Here is a 17,865-nt window from a genome sequence, read left to right on the forward strand (position 1 = left end):
GCTCTGAGCATCCCCACGGTGTCTCCTGGGACACATTCTGGACCTGACTCCCCTGGCTCCCTCCAAAGCTTGCCCAGCCGTTACCATAACAACGGCTCCACTGTACTGAGTGCCTGTGATGTGCCAGGCACCACTCCCTGAGTTTCCTGGGAACCTCAGCTCTGGAGTCTCCGGGCAGCGTCCCCGGCAGATCTGTGCCCTCTGCCCCACTGTCCTATGGCTAATGTGGCTCAAGATCTCCACTGGGGGCTCTGACCCCTCTTGGTGGTTTGACCTGCCTATCCTGGGGACCCTCCTTTCTGAGCAGGCAGGTAGCCTAAACCAGTGACACCAGCCAGACCTGTGTCTGTGCGAGTGTGTGTGAGCACACACACGTGCACACGTGAGCATACGTGCATGTGAGTCACACACACACTTGAGTGGTGTATGTGTGCTTCAGGCAGCAGGAGAAAGCTAGGCGGGCCCCTCCTCCGTGTCTTCGGGAGGAGGGAGGGTCCTTGAATCCTGCATCCTTAGGAGTCCTCAAAGAGGCCAAAAGCTAGAAGCATTGGCTGTCCTCTGGCAAAGCTATTTTTAGCTCAAGAACATCTATTTATAGCTCTGGCAGCCCCTTGGAGTCAATAAAGAGGAGGGCAGGAAAAAGCTGATGGTTGTTTGGAGCAGCGCAGGGGCGCTTCCCCACCCCAACTCTGTAGGACGGGAGACCAGCAGGGGCCCTGGGGCCAGGGCAAGACTCCAAGCCCCCCGGCTCCCAGGGGTCAGCCGGCCCCAGGACTGAATGAGGCAGGCAGGGTGGCCGGATCTGGACCTCGGGGGCTGGCCTCCGCCTGCTCCTGACCACAGTCTGGTCCCGGCCACACCAGGTCACCTAGGTCTGGGCCCTCTACTTATGTTTCCACATCTCCCCCGCCACCCTGCACCCCAAGACCAGGAGCTCTAGGCACCTGACGGGTTTGGGATGGGGGACAGATGGGCGCATTGGGGTTGTTTGTGGTTGGCCTCAGACTGCTGACCGAGATGCTGTGGGCTGGGATGCCCGTGGCCCTCACCTGGGCCGATGCTACTTGCAGACACCCCCACAAACACTTGCCCACCGCACATCTCAGCAACCACCATCAGGGAACTTTGAAAAAACAAGGCTTGTTACAGGCCCTGAAGTACACAGTATGCTGTGTTCGTCGCTCAGTCGTGTCCGACTTCTTGCGGCCCCGTGGACTGCGGCCTGCCAGTCTCCGCTGTCCATTGGGATTCTCTAGGCAAGAATGCTGGAGTGGGCTGCCATTCCGCCTGGGGTCATACAAAGAGGCCACAAGGAGAGAGGAAGAGCCCAGGCCTGGGGTGTGCTCTTGTTGGGGTCAAGTGTGGGGTGCCCAGGGTTTTGCAGTTTCACTCTTCATTGGTGAATTAAGATATGAGCGGGAATTAAGGGAAGGGGACAGTTATCTAGGTTGCCAGGACTTTCCACAGGGGGACCCTCGAGGTTAGGATGGCCTGACTCCCGCTGTGCAGCTGGTGTGCGTGCCTGCTCAGTCGCTTCAGTCATGTCTGACTCTGCAACCCCGCGGACTGCAGCCCACCAGGCTCCTCTGTCCATGGGATTCTCTAGGCAAGAATGCTGGAGTGAGTCGCCATGCCCTTCTCCAGGGGATCTTCCTGGCCCAGGGATCAAGCCTGCGATGTGTTTATTCCAGATGGATGCCTTTGAAACGGACACCTCAACAATCAGTGCTTAGTGTCTGGCACTGCCTTTACAAATCAAAAGGGCTATCAGGCACAGGGGTGGATGAACAGTTGGGTGGGTAGCTACATGAGTGGGTAGGTGAGTGGACGGGAGGGAGAGATGGATGGGCAGGTGGGGGATTAAGGAGAGGATGGGTGAATAGGGGCACACGGATGGATGGTGGGTGGGTAAATGGGAGGAAGGCAGAGAGGGAGGGAGAGGAGGAAGGTGGGTGTGTAGGAGCCGTCTGTCACACTCTTGCGTGCGTGCTAAGTCACTTCAGTTCTGTCCGACTCTGTTCAGCCCTAAGGACTGCAGCCCGCCAGGCTCCTCCGTCCTCGGGGATTCTCTGAGCAAGAATACTGGAGTGGGTTGCGGTGACCTCCTCCACGGTACCTTCCTGACCCAGGGATCGAACCCGCGTCTAAGTCTGTCTGCATTGGCAGGTGGGTTCTTTCCCCCAGCACCACCTGTGCGTTTCCATCCATCCTCCGGCTGGACAATAGGCATCCTGTCCTTGGTTAAGGAAAGGTGCTCAGCGAAGTTTCAATGGCAACCACAAACTACCCGACTTGGAGTCGGACACCACCGTAGAGACCCAGTCAACCCTCTCCAAGGTCCCAGGAGGGGACCCAACTTCCCCCACAGCCCAGAGGGTCAGAGTCAGCCTCAATGGCCCCTCGGGCCCCTTGCAGCTCAGACCCTGCTTCTGTGAGTGGGTCAGTCTAGGTGTTTCTGAGGCTCAGAGCGTGCCAAGAGCCTAGAGGGCTGGTTCTCAGGAAGGCTGCAGGTGGTGGTTTGGCCTCTGAAGGCCAGGCTGCATGTGCAGAGGCTGGGATGCACGCAGGGAGAGGGCAGAGGCGGGACTGTGCCCACTAGGGCCATGCGGGAGCCGAGCGCCGCTGGTCAGGGAGCAGGAGGGAGACACAGCCCTCTGTGGCTCTGGAAGGCAGCTTGGGGCTTCATCTCTTCTGCAGAAAAGTGCTCTGTCCTGAGAAGGGGAGAAGCCACAGAACCTCAGAGGGCCTGAAGAGGGGACAAGGGGAATTGGCGTGCTACTCTTCCAGAAAGAGGGGCCCGGTGCTGGCCACACAAGCTGGGGGGCAGCTGACTGCCAGTAGGCTTCTCATGGGCGCTAGGCAGCGGGGGCTCACTAGGCCGAGACCCCAGAGAAACCTCTGGCAGGGGCGGGGTTTCTAGACTAGTAAGGCAGTTCTGGGCCTGCTCCTGGCCCTGGGGTTGGGGAGTCTCCAGACACAGGGTCCTTCTGAAGGAGATGCCAGACCCTGAGGATGCGGCTTTAGGGAAGGAGAACTGGCCGGGAGCAAGACGAGGGGAGTGGTGCCCTCGGGGACTGAGGGTGGGACCAAAGCTAGTCTTGGGCAGAAGGGAGGGAAAAGGCTGCGGCAGGGGCCGTTCCCAGAGCCAAGAGGGGGGGCGGGGCACGAAGGAGGAGGACACGAGAACTCCCACCCTGCCTCCACCCCAAACGCACAAAGGCTGCGGGACAGGGCGACTCCAGGGCCAGGCTTGGCCAGCTCCAGGCAGGTCCCTGGGGGAGCTCCCTCCAGCCTTTCAAAACTGAGCCAGCCTTCTAGTGCCCCAGGCCAGAGGAACGGCAGGGGAGGGGCTGGGGAGAACCAGGGCAGACCTGGTTCTCTCCATCTCTGAGCAAACACCACTTGGGAGACCAGGGCAGCCAAGGGCAATTCGGGAACAGGGAAAGCTGCCCCTTGCCCCATCTCCCCCTTGAATTAAGTGGAGCACCCCGCCTCCTGGCAGTACAAACACCCCTAGGGCTCCCCCAACACGGACACCTGGAGACTCTGCCCAGACCCACCAGAGCAGATCCGCCCAGGAGAGGAGAGTTGGCACCACGGGCATCGGGCCGGCGGAAGCCAGCCTCAGCCTGACACAATTGGTGGACGTAGCTATAAAAAGCCAAGGAGAGTTTGAAATAGAAGTGGGGGAAGGGAGGAGGGGCTGGGAGGGGGCCGGAGTCCCGGATGGAGGCAGGCAGGAGAGAGGGCCTGGGTGCTGACACGAGTAGGAAACAAAGCCCCCTCTGGAGCGCCCCAGCCTACCGCACCTGTCCAGTGGGAGTTCACATCTGGAAACATTTGGAGAAGCAGTGAAGTCCAGCCAGCCCGGTGCCCGGAGTTGGGGGCCGGCGTGTAGGACAGGATGGCGACCAGGGCCGCTCCATGCCTCCCGCCTGACTCTGGGCCGGCGGCTCCCAGGGGCCTGAGAGCAGAGCAGCCCCTTGCCCCAGTGCCTCCCGTCTCTGCCCCTTCCCTGGCCAAGCCCCGGCCCTAGAGCCCCCCGTCCACCAGGCCCCCTGCTCCGCCAGGGCCCGGATCCGGGGAAGCCAGGCCTGGCGGGCAGCAGGCTCAGCTCACCGCACCTTCACCTGCTTCATCTACCAGAGCCTCAGTGGCACCACCCACCTGCCCAGGACACTGGGCTGATGGGGGTCCCATGTATCTCGGGCTGTGGACATCAAGGCCAAAATTGGGCAACTAGAGGCCTGCAGGACTGAGACCCCCCGTGGGCCCAGAGGGAGAAGAAGAGAGATCCTCAGAGCTCCTTCCCGGAGTCTCTACACCCTGATGCCGGCTGATCTCAGCCCTGGTTCCCACGGGCCATCACTGTTTCTGAGGTTCCTGCACCTAGGAGCCAGCCTCTGCCCCTGGCCCCTGCTGGTGGTCAGCTGTGGGGAGCAGGCGCCAGGTGCTTGAGCAGATCTAGAAGCGGGAGTGGTGGGGGTGGTTGTGGGGAGCAGCTGCGAGGCCCTTCCCCGTGAGTCCGCCCTAACAGGAAGCCCCGGGAGGGACTGGATTTGGGGCCCTAGGACGGGGTGAGGGTAGAGCCGGGGCCTCAGCTCTCCCCGCTGGTGGCTGGTGCCCTGGCCCTCCCCGGGGTCCAGCAGGGGAAGGGTGTGGCTGCCCCGCCAGTGGGGGGAGTGGGCGCGGCCGCCCCCACGGGCGAGGGTAGGGCTGGCCGGCTGGGCGGTGACGTCAGCACAGTGTAGGGGTTCCCAGGGAGCCTGCTTCAGGACACGTCGCCGTAACACTCCACGCCCTGGGGTCCTCCTTCTGCGAGCGCAGATCCCGCCCTTCCGCCCCGCACAGCCAGGGCCCGGAGGCTAGGCGCGGTGGGTGCGCCGCCCGCGGGCGCTGAGCTCGCGCGGGGTCGGACCTGGCCCGCCGCGGCGCCCTTGGTCCTCCACGCGCCGCTGCCGCTTTGTTCCCCCGCCTCCGCGCGCTCTCACGGGCCCCGGGCCCGGAGCGTAGGGGGGCATGGTGAGGACCTGCTCCGCGCCAAGAGGGCACGGTGCCCCCGCCCCAGGCCCCAGGTGCGCAAACACCTGCCGGGCGAGAACTAGACACGGGCGCCCCTCCGTGTGCTCCTGGCCGGCCTTCAGCTCCCACCCAGCTCTTCCCGATCCAGGCGAGCAGCCCGGCAGCGCCACCTGCTGCCCGCGCCCTGGACGGGGCGGCCGGTCCGCGCGGGCCGGACCCCCGAGGGCCCTGCAGGCTGGGAGGAAGTGTGGCCTGGGAGTCCGGGTCTTCAGCGGTCTCCAGCCTCCCGGCAGCCTCCCGCATCCTCCTCCGAGACCCTCCCCTTGGCCCATCTGCAGCCCCGACTGCCCACAGCATCCCCCTGCTGCGGGCCTCTGGCCCACTGCCACACCCCAGGGCTCAGGATCACATCTGCTGTTAACAGCCACAGCTGTGTCTCCAGCCAGATTTCATCCTCGGCCTTCAGACCCAGAAAGGACAAGCTGCCAGGTGCCACCTACAGTGTAGCTGGCACCTTGGCTCCTTTCCTTTCCCCTTGCCCACCCTCCCCCCTCCTTCCCTCCCCTCACTCCGCTGCCCTCCAGTAAGCAGCATTAACTGTGCCAGCCCCTGCCCCTCTCATCTGGATGGGGTCGCCACGACCAGGCCTCCTCCGTGGGCTCCCTCACCTTCCACTTCCACTGAGCTGCCTGCAAGCACCCTCCTCCACCAGCCACTGCTCCTTTCTTCCTGGAAGGTGCCCCTGCTCTGGTGCCGCTGGTGCCGTGTGCCCCATGTTTATCCGTGGCTCCCCTAATCTCAGATGCAATTGTGCGCTAAGTCAGTTCAGTGGCGTCCAGCTCTGTGCGACCCCATGGACTGTATGCCGGCCAGCCTCCTCCATCCAAGGAATTCTCCAGGCGAGAATCCGGAGTGGGTTGCCCTTCCCTTCTCCACCTGGGTGCAGGGCTCACTCAAATCCCTCCTTTCCTGAGCAGCCATTCACACTTGTCCTCCTTCGTCAGGGGTCTGCCTCTGCCCCCACTGCCCAGCAAGGGCCTGGCGCTGAGAGCGCTGATCTCTGCCTTCACGTTCACGTGACATTCTCCTGTGTGCCTGAGTGTGCCCGAATATCCCTTGTTTATCAGGACTGGTCATGCTGGATTAGGGCCCACACGCGTAACCTTGTCTTAACTAATTTCATTTGCAAAGACCCCGTCTGCCAGTGTTAGGGGTTCACCTCCGCCACCTCCTGGAAGGGTCAGTCCAGCTCTGCTGCCCCTCACCGTGGTTTAGTCCACGCAGAGTCTGATTATCGCAGGAAGCCTCACCGTGCCACCGCACGGAGGATGTCCCCTTGACAGACTGCAGAGCCCAGGACTAAGGGACATTCTAGATCTAAAATAACATGTACGCATGCCGAAGGGGTAGATCTCATGAAAATTTAGGAACTTGCCACACCTAGGTGACTGCACCTTTGGGGGAGATCAGTTATCTGGAAGTACCAAGACGTCCCCTCCAATGTGAAGGACAAGTTTTTACACCCGAGCGCCTCAACGCTAGAAGAGCACACACATTTTGATGGGATATCAATCAGGCAATTGTCTAAACTGGAAAGCACAGCAACATAAGGTCTTTTCAATTAAAAGAAGTCCAGGGAATTCCCTGCTGGTCCAGTGGTTGGGATTACATGCTTTCATTGCCAAGGGCCTGGGTTCAATTCCTGGAGGGTAACTAAAATCCTGCAAACCACACAGTGTGGGGGGAAAAAAAAAGGTCCAGTAGTAAGAAGTGCGAGACTGCTGTGGAGGTCTCAGAGTTTCAGCAGTAAACTCAAATCCTTTCCATCTTTCTGCTCTGCCATTATTAGCATGCCTCATGGTCCAAGATGGCTGCAGAAGTTCTAGCCATTGTCTTCCCATTATTGACAGGAACCGGGAGGCTGGGCCGGGGTTGGGTGGGATGGAAAGATGAAAAGGATACCCTGCAAGCCCCCCAGCGACTTCCACCTGCATCTCATTGGCCACTCTGCCTACACGCGAAGCTGGGGTAGAGGACTAGGAGGAGGAGATGAAGGAACAGGAGAAAGGGAAGGAGAAGAGGAGGATATGGCATCGGGCAGGCAGCACCGTCTCCGACCAGAGTTCACTGAGTGTGCTGAGCTCACCGTGTGCCCGCTCAGTCGTGTCCGACTCTGCGCCCTCACGAGCTCTAGCCCACCAGGCTCCTCCGGCCACAGGATTCTCCAGGCAAGAGCGCTGGAGTGGGGTGCCATTCCCTCCTCCGGGGGTCTTCTCAACCCAGGGGACTTCTGGGGGTGTAAGGAGAGAGTGGGTGTGAGGGGACAGCCGGGGGTGTGAGGGGACATCCGGGGGTGTGAGGGGACATCTGGGGGTGTAGGGGACAGCCGGTGTGAGGGGACAGCGGGTGTGAGGGCACATTCGGGTGTTTGAGGGGACATCTGCGGGTGTGAGGGGACATCCGGGGGTGTGAGGGGACATCCGGGAGGTGTAGGGGACATCCGGGGGTGTGAGGGGACATCCGGGGGTGTGAGGGGACATCCAGGGGTGTGAGGGGACATCCGGGGGTGTGAGGGGACATCCGGGAGTGTGGGAGGGGACATCCGGGGGTGTGAGGGGACATCCGGGAGGTGTAGGGGACAGCCAGGGGTGTGAGGGGACATCCGGGGGTGTGAGGGGACAGCCGGGGGTGTGAGGGGACATCCGGGGTGTGAGGGGACATCCGGGGGTGTGAGGGGACATCCGGGGTGTGAGGGGACATCCGGGAGGTGTAGGGGACATCCGGGGGTGTGAGGGGACAGCCGGGGGTGTGAGGGACATCCGGGAGGTGTAGGGGACATCCGGGGTGTGAGGGGACATCCGGGGTGTGAGGGGACATCCAGGGGTGTGAGGGGACATCTGGGGGTGTAGGGGACAGCCGGTGTGAGGGGACAGCAGGTGTGAGGGGACAGCGGGTGTGAGGGCGCATTCGGGTGTGTGAGGGACATCCGGGAGTGTGTGAGGGGACACCCGGGGTGTGACGAGACAGTGAGTGTGAGGGGGCATCCAGGGTGTGAGGGGACATCCGGGGTGTGAGGGGACATCCGGGGATCTGAGGGGACATCCGGGGTGTGAGGGGACATCCGGGGTGTGACGGGACAGTGAGTGTGAGGGGACATCCGGGGTGTGAGGGGACAGCCGGTGTGAGGGGACAGCGGGTGTGAGGGCACATTCGGGTGTCTGAGGGGACATCTGCGGGTGTGAGGGGACATCCGGGGGTGTGAGGGGACATTCGGGTGTTTGAGGGGACATCTGCGGGTGTGAGGGGACATCCGGGTTGTGAGGGGACAGCAGGTGTGAGGGGACAGCGGGTGTGAGGGCGCATTCGGGTGTGTGAGGGACATCCGGGAGTGTGTGAGGGGACACCCGGGGTGTGACGAGACAGCGAGTGTGAGGGGGCATCCGGGGATATGAGGGGACATCCGGGGATCTGAGGGGACATCCGGGAGTGTGGGAGGGGACATCTGGGGTGTGACGGGACAGTGAGTGTGAGGGGACATCCAGGGTGTGAGGGGACATCCGGGGTGTGAGGGGACATCCGGGAGTGTGAGGGGACAGCACGTATGAGGGGACATCCAGGGTGTGAGGGGACATCCAGGGTATGAGGAGACATCCGAGGTGTGAGGGGACATCCGGGAGTGTGGGAGGGGACATCCAGGGTGTGAGGGGACATCCGAGGTGTGAGGGGACAGGCGGGGTGTGAAGGGACATCCCAGGGCGTAAGGGAAAATTCCCGCGCCTGCTCCTGGGGACGCGGCGGCGGGGGGCGGGGGCCGCAGTAGCAGCCGGGACTACCTTTCCCAGCAGGCGTCGCGCTAGCGTCACTTCCGGCAGCGCCCGCGGCGCGCGTGTGGGAGTGAGTAAGAGAGTGTTTACTTCCGGCCGCCGCCGCCGCGGGCTGAGGGCCGAGTGAGTCGGGCGGCGGGCGCGGCGGGCCCCGCGCAGCCATGGACTGGCTCATGGGGTGAGTCCGGCGGCGGGGCGGGCGGGCCGGGCCGCAGGGCGCGCCGCGGGCGGCACCGGTCAAGGACATCCTACCGGGCGGGCGAGGGGCGACCCCGGGTCGGGCCGGGGCCGGGGCTCCCGGGAACGGGTTCGGGGCCGGGCCGGGAGCGGGCCCGCGGCCGGCCTGCGGCCGAGCGCTCGCGCGGAGCGCCGCGTCCCGGGAGCCGGACCGGGGCCGGTGGCCACACCTCGCCGCTGGTTGTCGGGCGGCGGGAGAGGTCGGACCCGGGCTGCTCGCCGGTCAGCGCGGGGAACTTGCTTCTGCAAGAAATAACATTGATGCCGGCAGAGGACAGTCCCTTTAAAAGGAGGGAAAAAGAGCAAAACAACCCAACTCTGCCAGCGTCCGCCGGGCGAGGTCGGCGGGCAGGGTGCGCTCGGCGCTTCCGCGGGCGGCCGCCGCAGGGCGGGGTAGGAAGGAAGCATCAGCACCGGGCCCGGGCCGGGCTCTCCCTCCCTCGGCGTGTGTTGGGCTTGCTGGAGGTTAGATCAACGTGCGGGACGTCACGTCGTCCTCCACAAGTTATTCTACCTGCTTCGGTCCTTTTTTCTTCCTTCCTTTCTGTTCTTTTTTTTTTTTTTTTTTTTCTTTTAACTTTTTGAGGATGGAGAAGGGCAGGCACTTCTCACCCAGTTGGGCGGTCCTTCGTTAGTCTGGCTCTAACGTGCACAGCGCTCCTCTGGAGTCTGGGTAGTTACTCTAGGGCCTTGGGGTGGGAGTGAGGGAGCGCTTGCCTGGCTGGGGTAGGTAGAAGGCTTGTCTGGACACCGAAGACCTGGAAGGGAGGTGAAAGGTCCCGTGTACGTTTCATGTCACTGTCTGATCAGGCTGTTGCTGGCGTAGGCAGTGGAGGGTGCTGGCAGGACAGTCAGCATGAGACCAATGAGACCCTTCCCTGCTGGCAGGTCGGCTGCAGTCTAGTGAAGGGGGAGACCAGACAGCGTGAGGGAGGAGTCAGAAGGCCAAAGACAGGTGCTGACTGCCGGGGAGGATCTGGAGCCAGAGCGCAGGGACCAGGAGGGCATGGTGCTGTGGGGCGAGGCAGCTCACCTGGTTTCTTGCAGAGGCGGAACTCCCATCCCAGCCTTGCTGCTCAATAGCTGTGTGACTCTAGGTGGTCGCTTCTTCTCCAGACCCGCCTTTAAACAGTCATCTGTAACGTGGGAGCCGGGTGACAAGGACCACACTGTGGCGGGGCGCGCTGAGGTGGCCGAGCTCGGTGTGTGGCGCCTGGCGTTGGTGGCGTAGGTGGAAGCCCTGGTGGGAGGCCTTTGTCGCTCGCAGGCACCGAGACTGGAGGGCAGGCAGCGGTGTTATTTTGAACGGTGGGTGCTTGCTTTCTGCCTTTATCAGGAGAGACGGTGTTGGAGGCCACTGGGCCTCCTGCAGGTTGGTTTCAGAAGAGCAGACGAATGGCTGAGTTGGATTCGCAGGCCTCCGAGTCAGGGGGACCAGCCTGGTGAGCGCGGTTGCCGAGGAGGCGGCGGATCGTGTTCTTCTGTCATCATTCTGTGCTCCTGTCTGCTGCTCTGTCCCTGGAAGCTGACCGGCTGGCTGTTTTCTCTAACTGCCCAAGGTCTGTGCCTTGTGGACTTCATGGTTATCATTGTGGACAACCAGAAATTTACCACAGCTGTTCTTGAGGCCCTTGTCAAGGCTATGCACCCAGGTGGCCATCTGGGCAAGGTCAGCAGAGCAGTGACTTTCTCGTGCTCAGTGGCTGGTGCCCGTGCTGGAGGAAGACAGCTTTAAAAGGGACCGTCTTGGAGTTGCTGCCTCTGTGGTCCCTGCGGAGGGAAGGAGCCCTCGCTGCCGCCTGGCTATAAAGTAGGCAGTCCTAAAGTGACTTGAGCTCTCAAGAGAGAGGTTAGGATGGAGTTTGCTTATCTGTGTCTGTGTGTCTTTTTAAACCTGGTGGACTGCGTGTTGGATTTGGTGAATCATGAATTCTTTCACATCTCCTTCACTATGAACCCCCTGCTCCTTAAAAAGAAGGCGGAATAATCTCAGTCGTCACGTTCTGATCCTGAGAACATATTTCCAGGGTGGGTGTCCTGGGACACGAGCTGGGAGCGCCGGGGTGTCCCCTTGTCCATCCCCCGAGTTTATTGAGCATCTGCTGTGAGGTAGGGGGCTGCCGAGGCCCGGACCTCACAGCCACAGGGGACGTGAGCGGTGCAGACCCCAGACCGCCTGCCCTGGTCCACCTGGTGCCTCTGAGGAGAGCTGGCCAGAGGCAGGTGAGGGGCCTGGCTCCTGCTGGCGCCTTTTACGTGCTCAGCGCTGGGGCTGCAGTTGGCCAGGCTGCAGCCTGGAAGAATTGAGGGAGAGTGTGTGTGTTCACTGTTTCTTGATATTTTTGTTGATTTGTACCATCCGCTGTCACCAGGCTGTTTGGAATAGAGATTTCATGTTTTCTGTGTTTTTTGTTCTTTCCAAAAGAAGGACTTTCTTTGCCTTCATTCGTCTTGAGTGACAAAGTGTGGCCGCAAGTGGAGTGGCGAGTGGGGCGCCCTCCCCCTCTCCTGCTCGCCGTCCTGACCACAGGAGCGGCTGACAGACGGTTCTGTGAGCTTGCATCTTCCCCATCGCTGCAGGGCCTTGCTGAGCAAGGCTGGCAGCCTTATCTTCAGCTCTCCCTGTCGTGGGTGAGGAAAGCGAGGCCTGCAGGAAACCTGCTCGGGGAGCTGGAAATGAAGCCAGCATGTTACGACTTGCTGCTGGGCTTTGCTGGGCTCACTTGCAGGAGAGCCTTGTGCCAGGCAGCTCACATCCGCCGTCTTCCTGTGCGTTTCCTCTGCTTGGCGTTGAGCCGGCCATTGAAGTCGGTGCGTGGTAGCTTTGTCCCTCTCCTTTTACAAAAGTAATTTCTAACTTGAAATGGGCCGTGACTTCTCGTGTGGTCACGTCTCTGGTCCTTGGCTCTCTCCTTTCTGGACAGCGGCTTACAGGCTGGCACCCTCCTCATCCAGAGCAGAACCTGCGTGAGCTGGGCCAGCGAGGGACCCACCCCACAGAGCGTGGTGGCTGGGGCGCCTTTCCACCCGTCCTTCGCTGGCAGTGGCGGGCATCTGGGAGTGGTTGATAGCAGCGTGGTTTATGTTTTGCCCGACAAAGCCACTCCAGAAGCTTCCCGGCAGCATCTGGGAATGCAAGAGAGGAAAGGCACTCCCTTCGCTTCTGCCTGGTGGGGCCCACCGGGTGAAGTTTGCAGGGACCTGCCCGCCAGGGCGGGGCCGTGCACCCCGCCAGCCCCTGACTGGGGCGGCTCCCAGCCTGGACGTCGGCGCCTCCTGTTCCTCCCTGGAGGCAGAGGAGGCGGGAGAGGTGCAGGGTAGGGCTTCCTGGCTCTCCTGGCCGAAGAAGATCGGCTCCTGGACAGGCCGCTTACTCCAGAGGGCAGCGGGCTTGGCACTTTTGGGCTGTGCCTAGGGTTTGCTGTGCAGATGAGGCCTCTCAGGCCCAGTGGCTCTGCCCGCAGGCCTCATGTTCTCGAGTGAAGGGGACCCAGGGCTGTGGTTGCCACCCCTGTGGGTGTCTGAACTGGGTGTTGATGACTGTCCCTTGGCAGTTTGCCTCTGGGGAGGATGTCGCGGTGGCTGGCTGTCAGATCCGATCGTGAGAACACCCGGGCTGAACTTCAGCAGCCTCGGGGAGCTGTGAGCTGCACACCGTAAAGTCTGCTTGCGTCCGGTGTGCAATTGACTAATTTTTAGTAAAATTACAGAGAAGCGTGACCGTCACCACAGTTTAGTTTGAGAGCACTGTGGTCACCCCGAAAGAAGCCTGGCTCTCGGTGGCTCCCTGTCCCCACCCCAGCCCTGGGCGCTGGCCCTCTAGGGCCCACGTCTGCCCACCTGCCTGCTGGGCCGTTTCTGTAGAGGGAGCGGGGGCGCAGCGCGTGGCCTCCTGCGGCCCGCTCGCTCAGCTCTGCCGTGGAAGTCCTCCGTGCTGCCGCTGGCCTCGGCTGTCCTTTTGTTGCCAAGTGAGGATCCGTGGGGTGGAGATTCGTGTGTCTCGCCTCTTCATGGACACCTGGACTCTTCCTGCTTTTCGCTGGTCCTGAGAGATGTTGCTGTGACCCAGCCTATCTCAGCCAGCCGTGCGCCGGACGCTTCTCGCCGGGAGACCTCCAGGCCCTGCTGCGTTCGCAGTCTGGCGTGGGCCGGGCCCTGAGCCCAGGATGAGACGGAGAACATAGTCTGTACTGGGTCAGGCTGGCACTGGGGGCGCCGAGGGCCAGGCAGGTGGCTTGGGAGGGTGCATAGGCGCTTTCCAAGTAGAAGAGGGACGGTCATGTCCCTGGGAGGAGGATGGCCCGTGCAAAGGCACCGAGGCAGGAGCAGCGGCTGGGCGTGCGACAAGAGGGCCTGGGCGGGTGTACCGACCCCTTCAAGGGGAGCCACGGTCACATGGAGCATGGCACACGGGCTTTCTCTCGTTGCACGCGGGGGCTTAGTTGCCCTGAGGCCTGTGGGGTCTTCCCTGACCAGGGATTGAGCCGTGTCCCCGCATTGGCAGGCGGAGTCTCAACCACCGGACCACCAGGGAGGTCCGCGCGGGACCCTCTTGGAACGAGCCCCAGTGTCTGCGCATTTGGTGGTGACAGGTCGTTGCTCACTTGTCCTCCTGCTTGGAGGGTCTGCAGGGGGCGCTCGCACGAAGCGTCCCCAGGGCTGTGCTGCGGGTGAGAGACTGGCAGGCGGGAACCCGCAGAGCCACAGGGAGCCCGGCGGGTGCTGGGCAGCGCCCGCCTTCCGCCTGGCAGGTGCTCCTGGGGTAGCCGCAGCACCCCGTCCCAGCTGTTGGCCTTGCTTCTCACCCCTGCCCTGGTGTCACTGCCCGCTGGGCTCACCGACGCCTCATCTCAGGGAGCTGGACAGCTGGGTGGCACCAGCTGGACTCGTCCAGCGCTCGTGCTGGCCTGGGCGGCGCCTGCTCGGGCAGGTGCTGGCGGCCACCTCTGTGGATGCCTCTGTTGACGATCCGCCTGCACCAGCCCTTCCACACTGCCCTTGCTGTGTCCTGGAAACTCGGCTGTACCCAGGCCCATGTGGTTTTGTCGGGGAGGGGTTTGCGGGGTCCGAGAGGGAGGCCTGGCCTGGGCGCAGTGTGCTCGGCGGGGCACCCCCTGCGCCTGTGTGGAGCGCGTCGGCCCTGCGAGCTGGTCTCGGCGCTCGGTGGTGACCTCGGCACGCATCCCCATGTCTGCTCCCAGCTGACCTGGTTGGAGGGCCTGCCCTTCTTTGTCTTCCTCCGGATTGTTTTTCTTTCTGCCCAGCACTTCTCCCAGCCCGGGACACCCTGGGCCGTGTGCAGGGCTCTGCCCTGGAGTGGAGCCTGGGGACAGGGGGCTAGAAACAGCTGGAACCAGCGGGTAGACTGTGGACACTTAGGGTGAGTAGGGGCTGGTGCAGGCTGGGCTGCGTGGCTTTCCTTGCCTGGAGCCACGTGCCTTTGGGCCGCAGCCACGTTCTCCGCATCGTTTGGTTTTTTCTCTTTGCAAGAAGTCTCCTTGCTGGTGGGAAGTGCGGCTGTGCGTGCCTGCCTGCAGTGGCCGAGCCTGATGTCCCCCTGCTGCTGCTGGCGGGCTCCCCCAGAGGGTGGGTGCAATGCTGAGAAGTGGGGCGGGGTCCTGGGGGGGTTACACGAGAGCTGTTTAGTGGGGATTGTGAGAGGGGCCTTTGAAAAGTTTCTGTTTGAGCTAAGAGCTCAGAGATGTGAATGGGGCTCAGGGCCTGGATGGTTTGGGGTTTGAATCCCGACTGCAGCGTCACAAGATGTCCTGTCTCACTTTTGCGAGCCTCAGTTTCATCCTCTGTGAAATGGGCGGAGGATGAACAGTAACCTTCCTAGTGGGTGGTGGGAAGGAGTTCTGTGTCCACGTGGAGAAGGCCCCGCGTGCCCTCGGCAGTGCCTGTGTGCAGAGTGCGGGTGAGGGCTCTGCTCGCCAGGCCCCTAGCCCCTGCCGGCGCCGCTGGGGCCCGCCCTGCCGTGCTGCTGGGGCGAGTGGCCGCCGGGTCCTGGGGCACGCAGCCCCCTTCTGCAGCAGGCCCGGCTCTCGGGGTGACTCAGGCGGGAGGGAGGGCCCAGGGGCTCTGTGCTCTGCAGGTGCCTGATGCCAGCCCCTGCCGACCGCGCCCTCCATCCGTGACCCTCCCGCCCAGCTGCCCCTGCCAGCGCCGACTGCCGCTCCAGCGCTGTCCGCGCTCCTGCCCCCAGGTGCTGCGGGAGTAGCCTGGCCACCCCTTGGGTCTCCTCTCCCCCCAGGTGGCGGTGCTGGGCGCGGAAGGTGAAGTTGCTGCGGCAGCGTGTCCGCGGGTCCGCGCCTTCCACGCTGAGAGGCGTCCTGGGTCGCCTGGGGGCGCGTGCTGGGGCTGTGGGGCCGCCTGCATCAGCACTTTCTGCTGGCTCTGTCCTCACACCAGCCCGCTCTGGACCCAGGCTTAGCTCCCCCGTCGGTGTGGTCCAGCTTGTGGTCGTGACTGGCCCCGTCGGTCCGTCCCCCAAGTTCCTGGGGGCGTCTCGGAGGGAGGGCAGAGGAAGTGGTCACCACTGTCCCAGCCGCCTGCCGGTGAGAGTGGAAGTGTTAGTTGCTCAGTTGTGTCCAGCTCTTTGCAACCCCTCGGTCTGTCCATCGAATTCCGCAGGCAAGAGTTCGGAAGTGGGTAACCACTCCCTTCTCCCAGGGATCTTCCTGAAGGAAATAGCAACCCACTCCAGTATTCATGCCTGGAAGATCTCACGGACAGAGGAGCATGGCAGGCTCCCATCCATGGGGTTGCAAAGAGTCAGACATGACTGAAGCAACTTAGCACTGCCATTCCCTTCTCCCAGGGATCTTCCTGACTCAGGGATCGAACCCGGGTCTCCTGCATTGCAGCAGATTCTTTACCGTCTGAGCCACCAGGGAAGCCTTCAAGAGTACTGGAATGGGTTGCCGCCCCCTCCTGCAGGGCACCTTCCCCCCTCAAGGGACCCCACCTGAGTCTCACCTCTCCTGCAGGCGTGTTACCGCTGAGCTACCTGGGAAGCCGTTTAGTGAGGCACTTCCAAAACAAACAGGCCTCTGGGCAATGGCAGTTTCCATTCCGAGGCTGGGGCGGGGGGGGGGGGGGGGTGCCTCCCTCTTCCTGCCAGCCTGTGGGCTGACAGGTGCGACCCCAGCGCAGGGCCTCTTCCTGTAGGGGTGCCTCTGCTGGACCCTGTCTCCCAGCTGGGGCTGCAGGGGAGGGTCCTCCCCGCTTCTCCAGCTGACTGTGACCTCTTCTGTTCCCACTTCTGGGCTGACTCGGTGGTGTCACCCGGAGGTCCTCCACGTGGCCGTGGGATGGACCCCCTCTGGGAGGATGGTGTCTGAAGGCGTGGGGCACACACCCCTCCCGGCCCCCCGCTGCCTTGGTTGGTGGTTGTGCACGCTGGGCTCCGCAGCCACGCCTCGGAGTGGAAGGAAAATATGGAAACCGGAGAGGGGCTTCCGAGTGGCTGGCCTGCTCCCTCTGGACAGGGCTTGCTGGGTCTCCAGAGCCCTGATCCACGCCTGCTCAGAGACCTTCGTGCTTTTCAGTGGTTTAGGTGAGCTCCCCTCGTCAGGCCCTAACAGCTGCCAGGGGCTGGGTGTGGAGGGTGGGGAGCTGGATGGGGGGCCAGGGCCTGGGTGTGGAGCGTGGGGAGCTGGGTAGGGGGGCAGGGGCGGGGCCTGGAGGGTGGGGAGCTGGGCGGGGGGGCAGGGGCGGGGCCTGGAGGGTGGGGAGCTGGGCGGGGGGCCAGGGGCTCTGGCCTTTATTGTTGTTCGCTCGCTAAGTCATGTCTGACTTTCTGTGACCCCGTGACTCCAGTACACCAGGCTTTCATCTCCTTGACTGTTTCCCGAGTTTGCTTAAATTCATGTCCTTTGAGTCAGTCACCCATCTCATCCTCTGTGTCCCGCCTCTCTTCCTGCCCTCAGTCTTTCCAGCATCAGAATCTTTTCCATTGAGTTGGCTCTTCACATCAGGTGGCCAGAGGACCGAAGCTTCGGCATCAATCCTTCCAGTAAATGTTGAGGGTTGACTTCCTTTAGGATTGACTGCCTTGATCTTGCTGTCCAGGGGGCTCTCAAGAGTCTTCTCCAATACCGCAGTTCAAAGCATCAGCCCTTCAGCGCTCAGCCTCCCCTATGGTCCAGCTCTCACATCCGTACGTGACCGCTGGAAAAGCCGTAGCTCTGACCGTATAGACCTCTGTCAGCAACGTGACGGCTCTGCCCTTTAACACACTGTCTAGGCTTGTCTGCACAGCATGACCCTCATAAAACCCTTCATTCCCCCTCCCACCCGTGGAAACGGGAAGGAGGCAGTTTCCTTGTTGTGCTGGGTGGAGGGTGTGGTTCCACACAGCCCAGAGGCCCCTGGTACAGGGCCGGCCCAGGAGGCCTGGAGAGGTTGGCATCCTTCTTGGTCCTCGTGTGCCAGGTGCTGGTTAGGACCAGAGCGCTCTCTTGGGGGCATTGTCAGCCCTCTGGAAGTGGAGCCTCTGAGTCTCTCAGAGAGGGACTTGAGCTGCTGAGTTTCAGGTTCTTTCCTGTGGGGCCAGCGCTGACTTGAACCCGTTTTTGGCTCCGCAGGGCCTGGGCCCTGGGTCAGGTGAGGGATCCTTGCGTTGGCGTTGCCGCAGCCCCAGGAGCAGGCTGCCTGCCAGCGGGGCTCAGCCTGGAGCCATCTCACCGTCCAGCTGGGCAGGGCCTGGGGCTGTGCCCTGCTGGGGTGCCGCTGGCTCCCAGTGGGCAGGAGTGCCGCTCGGCGCGGGTGGGGAAGGTGC

At 62.6% G+C, this 17,865-nt stretch overlaps 1 protein-coding gene across 4 annotated transcripts in view; it reads left to right on the forward strand.

Moving 5' to 3' along the window:
- Positions 1 to 8,950: 8,950 nt before the first annotated feature.
- The window catches only part of MOB2 (MOB kinase activator 2), a 51,941-nt gene continuing 43,026 nt past the window's right edge, over positions 8,951 to 17,865 (forward strand). For 3 of the 4 annotated variants that reach the window (XM_060404380.1, XM_060404381.1, XM_027960086.2), the window contains exon 1: positions 8,951 to 9,024. Coding sequence is in view for 2 of the 4 variants with exons in the window: in XM_027960086.2 (XP_027815887.1) it covers positions 9,008 to 9,024 (17 nt within the window). In the remaining 2 variants the exon portion in view is untranslated. Of the gene's footprint in view, positions 9,025 to 9,453; positions 16,642 to 17,865 lie in introns of those variants that run through there. The other variant, XM_027960084.3, reaches the window with a different exon arrangement.

The sequence above is a fragment of the Ovis aries genome, chromosome 21 (genome assembly GCF_016772045.2).
Source record: "Ovis aries strain OAR_USU_Benz2616 breed Rambouillet chromosome 21, ARS-UI_Ramb_v3.0, whole genome shotgun sequence".
Classification (NCBI taxonomy): domain Eukaryota; kingdom Metazoa; phylum Chordata; class Mammalia; order Artiodactyla; family Bovidae; genus Ovis; species Ovis aries.